The sequence below is a fragment of the Centruroides vittatus genome, unplaced genomic scaffold (genome assembly GCF_030686945.1).
Source record: "Centruroides vittatus isolate TY-2023 unplaced genomic scaffold, ASM3068694v2 contig_484, whole genome shotgun sequence".
NCBI lineage: Eukaryota > Metazoa > Arthropoda > Arachnida > Scorpiones > Buthidae > Centruroides > Centruroides vittatus.
Window position 1 is genome coordinate 3013312 of NW_027122274.1, and position 12495 is coordinate 3025806.

At 26.7% G+C, this 12495-nt stretch overlaps 1 protein-coding gene across 1 annotated transcript in view; it reads left to right on the plus strand.

The window, feature by feature from the left end:
• Window positions 1–12495, plus strand: part of Cand1 (Cullin-associated and neddylation-dissociated 1) — a 90163-nt gene that overhangs the window by 35088 nt on the left and 42580 nt on the right. Inside the window, exons 7-11 of the mRNA XM_067273668.1 lie at window positions 1930–2056; window positions 3431–3852; window positions 4404–4521; window positions 6366–6551; window positions 8345–8550. Coding sequence (XP_067129769.1) covers window positions 1930–2056; window positions 3431–3852; window positions 4404–4521; window positions 6366–6551; window positions 8345–8550 — 1059 coding nt within the window. The remainder of the gene's footprint in view (window positions 1–1929; window positions 2057–3430; window positions 3853–4403; window positions 4522–6365; window positions 6552–8344; window positions 8551–12495) is intronic.

The following is a 12495-nucleotide window of genomic DNA, read 5'->3' on the forward strand; positions in this document are numbered from 1 at the left end:
TACCAAGATGACATGATGCTATGCTACATAAAACCAGTTGTCTTTAGAAAAATCATGTATGAGATATCTCCAAAGACATTGCACAGATTTGATATGAAAAGCAAAAATATTTACCACACTTGGAATCAATAACTATCATAAAAATAGCTACAGTGTATTACTGTTCATGTACTTTGCTAATTAGAGTTTGTCTGTATTTACATATAAATGTAAAAACTACAAAGTAAGAATAGAGTGTTCTTGTTTCAAGTCAATGAAAGATAAGAATAGCCTGAAAAAATTGAAATGACATGTTGAACAATTATAAAAAGCAGATTTATACAGTTATATGTGCAAAGATATGTAAAATTGTGTCCAGGGAATCAAAAAAAAAAACAGAAAAAAATTTCATCATCCAATAAGGAGGCATATTTGATAACCCTTCACCACACTGGTCCTGATAATGCCAGGTTAACAGAATGCCCCTGTATATTTGTGGAACAAATTAACTGCATATATCAGGTGTTATCTGTAATTAATTGAAAAAATATTTTAATCAATTAAAAACTTGATAATAAGAATAATCAATATAGTATATTAAATATTGGAATGTTCAATATAATTAATTAGGACTTATAAAATTATATTATTTTCCATTCATTTCTTAGAATAGTCAAAATTTAGTAAAACTTATCACTTTTTTTTTTTTATATCAGTTTTTTTGTTAGACTTTGTCACTAAAATAATTTGTTTATATTATATGTTATGTTAACATTTTCTAATATTGAATGCATTTACTCAAAAATATTTATTTTTAATCTTGAATTTATATTCATATATATTAATGATTTTGCTTATGTTACTTACTCATTTATTATTTTTTATGTTTTAAATTAGAATTTTATTAATTGTAATTTATTGATATGTCGATTTGCAATTCATATGAATGGCAATAGCAAAACTTTAAGTATTGTTAATTAAATAATTTTTTTTAATTATCAAGTAATTTTTAAATCTTTTTTGATGCTGTTATATACAGGAGATCCTTATTTATGAATGTTCAACTTATAAACTTTCAGACTTATGAACAATTTGACTGTACATCTAAAATTTAAATTTTGTGCAAATTCTGAAGTACTCTTGCTGGTCATGAGATGATGTTGAAGTCAGTCTTTAGCCAATAATTAATGTGGATTTATTTCTATTGCATATCATCATTTTTCGTTTTCATGCAAATTCTGACATTTCATCATCATCACTCATGAGGTAACATCAAAGTTGGTAACATGGAGTAATGACATTTTTTCCTGTTGTTTGCAATTTTTATAAACTTTTACAATTGGTGCTTCAAAAATACATTCAAAACATAATAGTAAATCTAGCAATGGAGATAAATGCAAGAAGTGTGGTTCTGTTACCAAGGAAACTAAACTTGACATTATAAAACTAAGTGTATTAGGTGAAAAAAGCTCGCATTTGAAACACCCACTACTAAGCGGTAACAAGTGGGTAAACAAGCATAATGTATTCCATTAAGTACATCAAAGGATCAGTCATTAACAATACATGGTTATTCTGTGTACAAATGTAGTTTCTAGGTTAGTTTTTAACTTATAACAAAATATCAGGAGCAAAACCCATGCATAAGTAGGGGAGCACTTGTGTATGTTAATATTTCAATTATATTTTTAACAGATGAAATGCCTGACGTGTTTGAAAAGTTTATTGAGATATTTATAAATTTCTTTTATAAAATATAAGAATATCACAATAAAATAATTTTGCAAAAAATGAATGACAATATTAAATTACTTCTTAAAATTCTAATAATTGTTGATTGTAAGATGGATAAAATAAAACATGAATGAGTTATAATAATTTTATAATGACTGTAATTGTTTAATAATTTTTATATATTACTATAATGTTATTTTTTTTTTTTAATTATAGGCTATTTAGTGATGAGTTGTAGTCAAGTACTCTTTAACAAATTGATTGATAAACTTTTAGAAGAAATGGATAAAGATGACTCTACATCAACTACACGAACATATATTCAATGTATTGGTGCTATTAGGTAAATATAAAAATAGTTTTTGTGCTATTATTTTGTTGCTATCTCTGTATAAGTTTTAAATTTCTTTTTGTATTAATTTTCTGTTCATTTATATGAAATATTTTTGAATATGATATTCAAAAAGATATCATATTTTCTCTCTTTATAAATTATATACAGTAAGTATTCAATAACTCAGAATGGGACTAGAGAGAAATTTTTGGTTTATGGAAACTACTACCATTTTCTAAAGTAATTTACAATGGTGCTTTGTGGAATTCCAAATTTTCTTAATCACTTGCATTGCATCTAGCAAGTTTACTCCAAATACATATAATTCTTCTTCAGTAACATGCAGCATCTTTTGTATGATAAGGTTTTTGTATTGTAATTTAAAGTTTTGAGTGATTTTTGTGATTAAAGGTTACAAACTAGAAATTGTATTTGGTAGTAAAAATTGAATTGTTATAGCTTTTACACGGGAGGAGTCATTGAATTTGCACCAGAGTTATTAATAAAACATAATTTTTTTGTTTTTGATAAGCTTTAAGGATTAACTATTTTAGACAGTTAGAAAAAAGCTTTGACATCATCCATCTTTTTTATTTGTTGTATGTTGTATAGGGGCATTCCATATTTTGAATTAGTGAAATGTATTCTCAAACTACTTCATCTTACAGAAACATAATGCATTGAATCTATGGGAGTTGCCATAATAAAAATAAAATTTGAGTTAAGGAGTTTGACTTATTAAGAGTCTATTGTGTTTGAGTGCAAGTGCATACAATCACTAGAACGATATAAAATTTTATGAGATTTACAATAAAATTTAATCTTATGTTTTTCATGATCTTAACTTGCACATAGTATAATGAACAAGGTACATTTTACTTAACTGCCTCATTGCAAGATTGTTGTCTTAAACATTATTGCCAAGCATATAAAAATTAGAATTTAATATATTCAATGAAAAATTAAAATAATCATTTATTAATCAAAATGGTCTGTATGTATGTATGTATGTGTGTGTGTGAATATGTATGTATATATGTATATATATATATATATAATATACCAGTCGAGTCTGCATAGGTTGTCACCCAAATAACTCGACACTCGTCAATTTTAATGCAAGTGTGTGTGTATATGTATATACACAATTTTTTATATTTTTGAAATAAAATACTAAAATAATAATTTTACAATAATGAGAACTATTAAAAATATAATTTTTAAAATTTATTTTAAAACTTATTAATGATTGAAGTTTGTGACACTTAATGATAAATTTAGTGAATTATTATTTTAAGATGATATTTATAGAAATTTGTTTTAAAATTTTAATGCAAATGAAATTTTATTTTTGGATGTTCTAAATCAATATACTTATTTCAGTCGACAAGCAGGACATCGATTTGGAGAACATTTAGAAAGAGTGATGCCTTTAGTTGTTGGCTATTGTAAAGTGGAAGATGATGAATTGAGAGAATATTGTATTCAAGCATTTGAATCTTTTGTTAGACGATGTCCTAAAGAAATATCTCCTCAAGTTACTACAATAGTAAAAATTTGTCTTGAATATCTTTGTTATGATCCTAACTATAATTATGATGATGAAGCAGATGATAGTATGGATATGGATGGAGGAGAAGATGAAGAAGGTGACAGTGAAGATGAATATAGTGATGATGATGACATGAGTTGGAAAGTTCGGAGAGCTTCAGCCAAATGCTTAGAAGCTATTGTAGCAACTAGACATGAAATGTTAATGGAATTTTACAAGACAATTTCTCCAGCTCTAATTTCTAGGTTTAAAGGTATATGAAAAATTAATTTCATCAAACTATTTACATACAAAAAAGTTTAATAATTTTTTTTCATTAAATCTATTGAAAACAATCAATACATTTAATGAAAAGATTTAGATAATTACAATATTCTTAAATTAAGAAATGTAGTATCCTATAGTTTAAATATTTAGATCATTTTTGCATGTGTATATTTATAAATGTATAAATTACCATTTCAAGAAAAGCACATAAATATTGTAAAGATTTGTGATATGATTCAGAAGTTAATACTATATTAGGTTTTTGCTCAAAAAAAAAAAAACTTTATATAAAATATTACATTGTGTTCTGAATTTTAAAAAATGTATCAGAGAGACATCATTGATATTTTTGATTAAATACAGAATAAAGGGATTCAGATATCTATAGTTATAGTTTGATAACTTGAAACTAAAGTGTTCAAAAGATGATTATAATGATAATAATAATAATAATAATTACAATATTATTATTAATAATACAGCATTAATGCTATTACATATGAATGCTACTAATGGAAATATGAAAATTTTTTATAGAGAGAGAGGAAAATGTGAAAGTTGACATATTCCATGCATACGTTGCCTTGCTTCGTCAGACTCGTCCATCCATCCCAGCAGGAATGATTGATCCAAGTGTTATGGACTATGAAGAAGGGTAATTATAATCATTAATTTTAATTAAATACAGTAGAGCATCAATTATCCGACTCAATTGGGGACTGAGGTTAGTCGGATAACTGAAAAAACAGATAACCAAAAAGTATGAAAAAATACATTATTAGTATAGTGTATTAGTATATCCCATGTAATAAGCATATTAGTATATCGCTATTAACCTACTTCGCGTTGAATTTTCATCGATGTTAAGCCTAACAAAATTTTTTTAAAAATAATAATCATCGTTAAATTATTTCTTTATTTTGCACAAAATAAATACAGAAATAAAGGAAAAATTGAAAATTAAGCCTGGTTTAAATACTGGCTTCTCTTTTATGGTCGAGCCAGTGTTGCCAGCTAAAACATGCAAAAATTTAACAAAAATAATATTAAAGTAGCCGAGACATAGCCAAATGTTGTAGTGCCACATCACTAGTGGACATTTGAATTTGCCGACTAGAACGCGGTCGGTTAACCAATGTGACAGTTGATCGGGGGTCGGATAATCGACGTTCTACTGTAATTGTAAAAATTGTAAATTACATGCATTCTTAATTGAATAATATATAATATAAACAGCACATAATAGATTAAATTCTACAATGTTTATTTTACAAATGATTTTTTAAATTAATGTACAGAACTGTTCTGAAAATGAAAATAATCTTGCATGGCTATCGTTATAACTTTCTTCATATTACATTGTGGGAAAAATAAAATATAATAATCTTCAAGGGAGAAAAAATCAATTAAAATTCTAAATTAAAAATATCAAAGACATTCCTTAAATTAAGACAAAATCTATATGAAATAATTTTTTTGTAATAATAATTAATATACTCTCTAAGAATTTGTCAAATATATATAATTTTATTATCATTATTATTGTGGAGCTTATAAAAAGCAAAAGAATCTTAATTTTTGATGATGGTGTACTTAAAATGAATTAATTAAATCAAACTGCTTATTCAAGAAGTACAAAATATCAAGCTTAAAAACTTAAATTTTCTTTCTGATAATATTGTATTCTTTGTAAGTTTATTTTGTACATCTTTACAAAAAGGATTATTTGTACTAATTAAGTAATAATAATTTTTTATTTTTCAAATGAAACAAAATTTGAAAAATATTTGTTTTAATTAATTTAAGATATATACAGTATATAAATATGTATATGCATATGCATTAAAATTTTTCTTAAATTTTGTAACTAAATTTATTTGTCCTGGTAATTTTTATCAAATGAATTTTAATGGCATCATCACCTTTTTTAATGTTAAAAACTGTTCAGTCAATTTTAAATGTGAAAAAACTGTTTTATTGTTTTGAAATATGATTGATGAAATAAAATTATTAATTACAATAAAATGTTTTTATTTATTTTAATTTTACTGCTGTCAAATTCAAAAAAGTATTTAAATCATAACTATTGCTAAGATACAAGATTATTAATGACAATGAACTAAACTATAACCTAATTAACTAACTAAACTAATTGTTTAAAACTAATAGCTTAACAACCCTGCTAAATGAGAAGGGCTTATCACATCAGGACAAGACAGAAAAAAGAGTACTGCTTTACTGTACCTGTACTTGTAAATAGTATGTGTACATGAAATTGCTACATATATACATATTAAAATTGTAAATAATGTATTAATGGCCTTACAAACATTACAAAAAAATAATAATTTTTCTATAAAATGTATAAAAATTTAAAAAGAAACAACTATTCAGACCAATCTGAATGAATGATATCTGGATAAACAGGGTTTGACTGTGTTTTATTTTAATGAAGTGATATTTTCTTTTACATTCAACTAATTATTATTTTAATTTCAGACCAGTACACATGCTGCAGAGTCAGGTGCCTGCTATTGTTAAAGCTCTTCATCGTCAATTGAAAGAAAAAAGTATCAAAACAAGACAAGGATCATTTTGTGTTTTGACAGAACTTGTTAATGTTTTACCTGGTGCTCTATCAGATCATATTCCTGCATTGATTCCTGGAATCCAATATTCTTTAGGGTAACAATTGTGCAATTTTAACAGTAAAATATTTTCTAATTTATAATGTTTTATTTCTTTTGAAATTGTAGATTTTTAATATGGATAAGTAGTTTTATATCCAAATAATTTTAATTTATCTCTAATTGACTGAATTTGTCATTTTATTAAACAATCTATTATTAATAATTTTATGATTTAGACATCACCTTAATTGCAGATTTTTTATTTATTTTATTTTTTGTAAATACAATGAAAAAAAAGTTGTTTAATATTATGTATGCAGTTCAGTGAACACACTACTTGTATTTGGTATTTGTAAACAATGCTATTGAACTGAGGTAAAATTATATTAATATTTTTCAATTTGAATCTAGTTGAGGATTAGACAATTCTTAAGTAATTAAATTTTTTCAAATGAACTTGCTTAGATTTGTAACTTTATTATGAAGAAGAAGAAAATTGAGAAATATGCACAATATTGAGTATTTAGAAAGCAAACAGTTCAAAAAGAAATGAAATTGTATATATTACAAAAAGAAGCATGTCATAGTTAATATAGTTTACTATATAGTTGATCTATTGCTGGAAAAATGTGATCAATTTTCCAATTTTTGTGTATCAGAAAGGCTTTCATAATTGCAATACTCTTGAATTTTTATTTATTTGTTTGTTTTCATTTTTAGAGATTGTTTGAAAAAAATTTTATTTAGAAACAAATATATTTGGATATCCAACTGCTGTTTTAATTTTTTTTTTTTTTGATAAATATGGAAGGGTTTGAAGTTTTGTAAATCTCCTAAAACATGTTAAAACAACATGCTTGTTATATAGACTTACTGTATGTACTGGCTTGGCCTGGGCAGTTTTGTAATTTTTGCAACATTTGCAGTCATGTCTGGGACTGAAAAGTTCAGAGATTTTAAATAAGGAAAAAAACAAAATAACTTACTTTTATTTGAATGTTTGCAACAATGATTATATTGCTAAATGTTTCTCTTAAGTGTTCATATGTTTTTGAAGTTAATAATGAAATATAAATGAAATAATTTAAATATTTATTTTTGATAAATGAAATTTTATTATACTTAAAAATTTATTATCATTTTTGTGGAATGATTTTTTATGTAATTTAATTTAATGTTAGAAAAGTTTAGCATAATTTATAAATTTATTTTTTCTGGTCTCTTTAGTAGTAATAAAGCATATGCAATGGCATTATGTAATAATGCTAGCATTGTCTGCATGATATACTGGAAGAATTTGTATGTAGTAACTTTTATCATTGCAAGATTCTAGTGGCTGCCTGAAACCATGGATAGTACAGAACTCTTTATACACTGTTTTCCTATACATACATATCTATGATAAAGTTTGGTTTAATAATAAACTCAAATTTTGATAAGTTGAACAGAATGATAAAATTTTATAGAATTAGCAGTTTTGTATTTCATAATTTGTGATTTTGTTTGAAGTTTAAATTTTTATTTATTATGAAAATTTAATTTTTGAAAAGTTATAAAAGCTATAATTTATTTTTTTATTTTGTATTGTTGTGATGTGATAACAATTAGTATATATTGCTTAATCAAAATCATTTGTGTCTTATTGATCACTACTAAATTTTGAGTTTTATTTCACTTATTGAAAACATGGAATAATTCATTTACTAAGTGGTAACTAATATAATGTATAAAATCAGTAATAATTCTGATTTTAAAATATTCAAAGCAATATGCTTGATATCCTTAAAAAATATCTTGAACTTAGTGGTCATATATGTAATATACGTTTTATTTACTTTATTTTTCTAGAGAGAAAAATTCCAGTTCAAATATGAAAATAGATACTTTAGCTTTTTTAAATTGCCTTCTGACATACCATAATCCAGAAGTATTTCATTGTCATATTGATGTTCTTGTTCAGCCTATAATTCATGCAGTAGGTGATATGTTTTATAAAATAACATCAGAAGCCTTACTTGTACTTCAGCAATTAGTAAAAGTAATCCGACCTCTTGGTAAGTATTTAATTATGATATGTGATAATTTAGAGTTTAAAATGATTTAATAGAATCCTATTAATGTATATTATGAAATCATAATAAAAAAAGTTTTATCATTTAATAAAATCATTAATGAAAAATGTACTAGTTGGATGAGTTTACTGTGAAAAACTACAAAAATAATTTTTAATTTCATTACTAATTCAAGTTTAACTCTTTCAGTAAAAATATATCATTTAAAATAGGCAAAATTCATGACTTTTTAAATAAGTTTGGGCATTTTTTATTTATTCATCTTCTACAGAGTGATTCTCTCATTAAAAAATCCAGACATTTCTCAATAATGTTTTTATTGCTTTCTGGTTTTCTATTAAAATTTACATGCACTTGCCTTCTTGCAAAATAAGATCTTCCTTAGGCCCAGGTCAGACACTAGATAAAAGTTTAAGAGCACTGTCTGTTGGCATTAATGAGATTTTGATGAGTTAAAACAAAATAAATACAAAATATTTTGTAAGCAAGCACTTTTGACATGTATAGAATGTCTTCTTCAGGCAAAACAAAAACAAATTTTAGAACCTTGATATGAATTTTAACATTAACATGTTCTAATTGGAGTGCACATGTTATTTTTAAATATTTAATGTTAGTTTGTACTAATTGGAATGCAAGTGTTAAATTTAAATGATGTGCTATTAAACTTACACATTTAATTAATGGTCAAACTATAATTGAAAATTATTGGTAGCTGTGATTTAATTTTTTAAATTATTAAATGGTAAAAACCCATATTTTTGGGAGGTCTAGAGTGGGCCTATTATACAGCTATATTTTTAACCTCTAAAGCTCCCAAAAATGATTCTAGCTCAGACATGGAAATTTTGTGGAATGGTGGCCATACAGCTACTGCATAGTGTTTTTTTCCCTTGCAGGACATAAGATGGAATAATTTGTTTTGAGTTAGCATTTGTCATGGATGCTAATTACCTTATAGTAGTAGTGTTTTTGGACTTCAATTTAAAAAAAAAAAAAAAAAAATAGAAAGTAATGTGTACATCAAGTAGTGAAGAGTTGTTTATTACAAGAAACTTTTTGTATATTGTTTAATCAGCTTTGAGAGGATGAATCTAAATTTTTTAATTACTTCAGAATATCATTTTGATGAGTTGTATCATACTCTGAAAAATACCCACAGAAAGATGATACTAACATGAGACTGGCTAGTTGGAGAATATGTTGACTATGCACTCTTTACATCTCTAAATAGATGTCTTTTCCATTCATGTGAATTATTCAGTATGATGCAATAGGCCATAACCAATCTGTGGCTGGAAAGCAGCAATGTTTCATGGCCACAAATATCCATTAAATGTAAATTATTACATTTAAATTAATAAATCATAGCAATTAGTGCAGCTGCTTTTCTACAGATAACTCAGATTTTCTGCAGATATTTCACTCATCTAAACTGGCCCAAAGCAAGTGTTGAAGCACTTTTATATGCAAGTTATTGAGGAGTGTTTGTTTTTTAGTGAGAAAATAACTCAATAGTAATATTTAGTCTTATATGCAATGTTAGGGATCTTGTTAGCTTTTTCAAATCTATAGTTTTTTTGCTAATGTCTTGAAAACTGTAGCAAAACAAGTAATGTAAAAAAAAAATGATTTCAACATAACAAAAATTGTAATTTTATTTTTATATCAGCCAGTACAAAATTAGATATGCCATAATTTATTTATAGTCATAGTTAGGTCATATTTGAAAACATTTGTTTTTCTGGTACCATACAGTAAAGGCAGCTTAGAAATCAAATTCTCTTTGAGGTGGATCATTGATTGATATATTCTTCAAATTGCTAACATTTATTACATCTATTATGTATTGTGGTTTTAATGACATTCATTTTACTTAAACCACATTCAAAATCAACAGTATGTACCAGAATTGCAAGGGCATATTCTAAAATGAGGAAAATCAGAAACTACGTCATTTGTGATCATTAATTGGTGGACACCTGAGAGATAGAGATCATTGCACCTGCTGATAAGTATTCTTTTAAACATGCCCCATTCTGCAAGCAACTCAGTCTTCTCTACGTTTAGCTATGACTGTAGCAAAGTATGAAGCAGTAATATTTCTTTATCTCCAAAGTCATAAAAACTTTGAGTTTGTACTGGGGATGTTTCTGGGTATCAAGACTAAACAATTGCAGCTTTTCAAATTCAGAAAATTTATGTTGCAAGTTTGTTACAAGATAATGCAAAGAGGTTTGATGTACTTTCTCCAATACCTAATGCTCTTTAATATTATCCTTTATAATGTGTCCTTGAGATTCAATCTCTCTTATGGTTGATGCCTCTCCAGGAACTTTGTCTAAGAACTTAAATGTGAGGTCATCTATATTTTGCAGTGATTTCAGGTAGTCAATTGTACATGTTACTTGAGATTGAAAACTTTCAAACTCTGTGCTTTTTTTGAAAACACCAGGCAAATCTGTTATAACATATTGAGAATGTCAGTCAGTCTGAAATTGCAATAAACTTGTAACAGCCTGCACTTTTTAGCAGTCCTAGGTCAACTGCTGATTTATCCTTAAGAAGAACTGATACTAATGCTGACCATGTCTTTAATACAACTTGAAAACATCTATTTAAGCTTAGCCAGCATGTTGGGAAAACTCTGATAAATTTTTTCAGTAATATTCAAAACATTGTAAAGTTTTCAAGATGTTTTGAATATTGCTGAACAACAGTCTTATTCTTTTTGGTGATTGATAACAGTATTGGAATATTTTGTTCCCTACATCTTGGTATTTTACTATTTCCAAAACCTGGCAATTGGCCAATGCAAACTTGTGGGCATTCTTTTTCAACAGAGTTGTAACACCACTGTTTCTGACACTTGCACTATCAGTTGCAATGCCTGCTAGTTTGTCCAAAGGAAGGTCATATTCATGCAATGTACCAAGCAAAGCATCATAAATATCTTTAGCAGCACAGATAAACAGTTCTTGAAGTTTGAGAAAATCAGTATGGACTTCTCTAGCTGAAACATACCTCACTTACACAATTATACACTGCTTTACACTGCAATCTGTACTTTCATCAATGCATATAGAGTACCATTTACAAGCTTTTACTCATGACAATGGTGATTCAGTGATAATTGAAAAAATAGCTTGTTTCATTTCTCTTATGCTTTCATAATGTTCATAAAATGACTTCAAAGCGTGCTGTATGTCACTAACACCAAGATCAGTGCACAATTCTTTCAATGCAGAAAACTTACTAGTAGCCACATGCTTTTTTGCTTGAAAATGCAGTATCTGCATGCATCTCTTGACAGGTGTCTAACAGAATTACTGACAGTTACTGCCCTGGGCCATTCCTTTTTTTTCTATCATGCTGTGTGCTGAACTTGCACGATAGAAAAAGAGATGATCCTTGCTTTTTTCGTGCTGTTTTAGATTATCAATTTTAGTAACCAAGCGATCTATTAAAGTAAAGAAATGATGCGAGGGTCGTTCAACAAGTCCTTAGAAAAAGATAGAAAAACAAATTATTTTAAGTAGATTTTTTTTTTTTTCAACATAATCTCCTTTAAGCTCTATACACTTTTCCAAGCATTTCTCCAACGTTTTTAAGCCATCTAAAAAAGTAAGATTTCGGAAGGTTCTCAAAATAGGCATCTGTTTGGGCGATGACCTCGTCATTTGACGTGAATTGTTGTCCGCGGAGCCATTTTTTTAAGTTTGGAAATAAAAAAAAATCACTGGGGGCCAAATACGGTGATGTTGTACTAATTCAAACTTTAATTCCGTGATTTTGGCCAACGAAACTGCATAGGTGTGCACCTGTACATTGTCTTGATGGAAGAGGCTCTTTTTCTTTTTCAAATGAGGATGTTTTTCCTTGATTTCTTTGCTCAACTGGTGCAATAATAATGCATAATATTCTCCA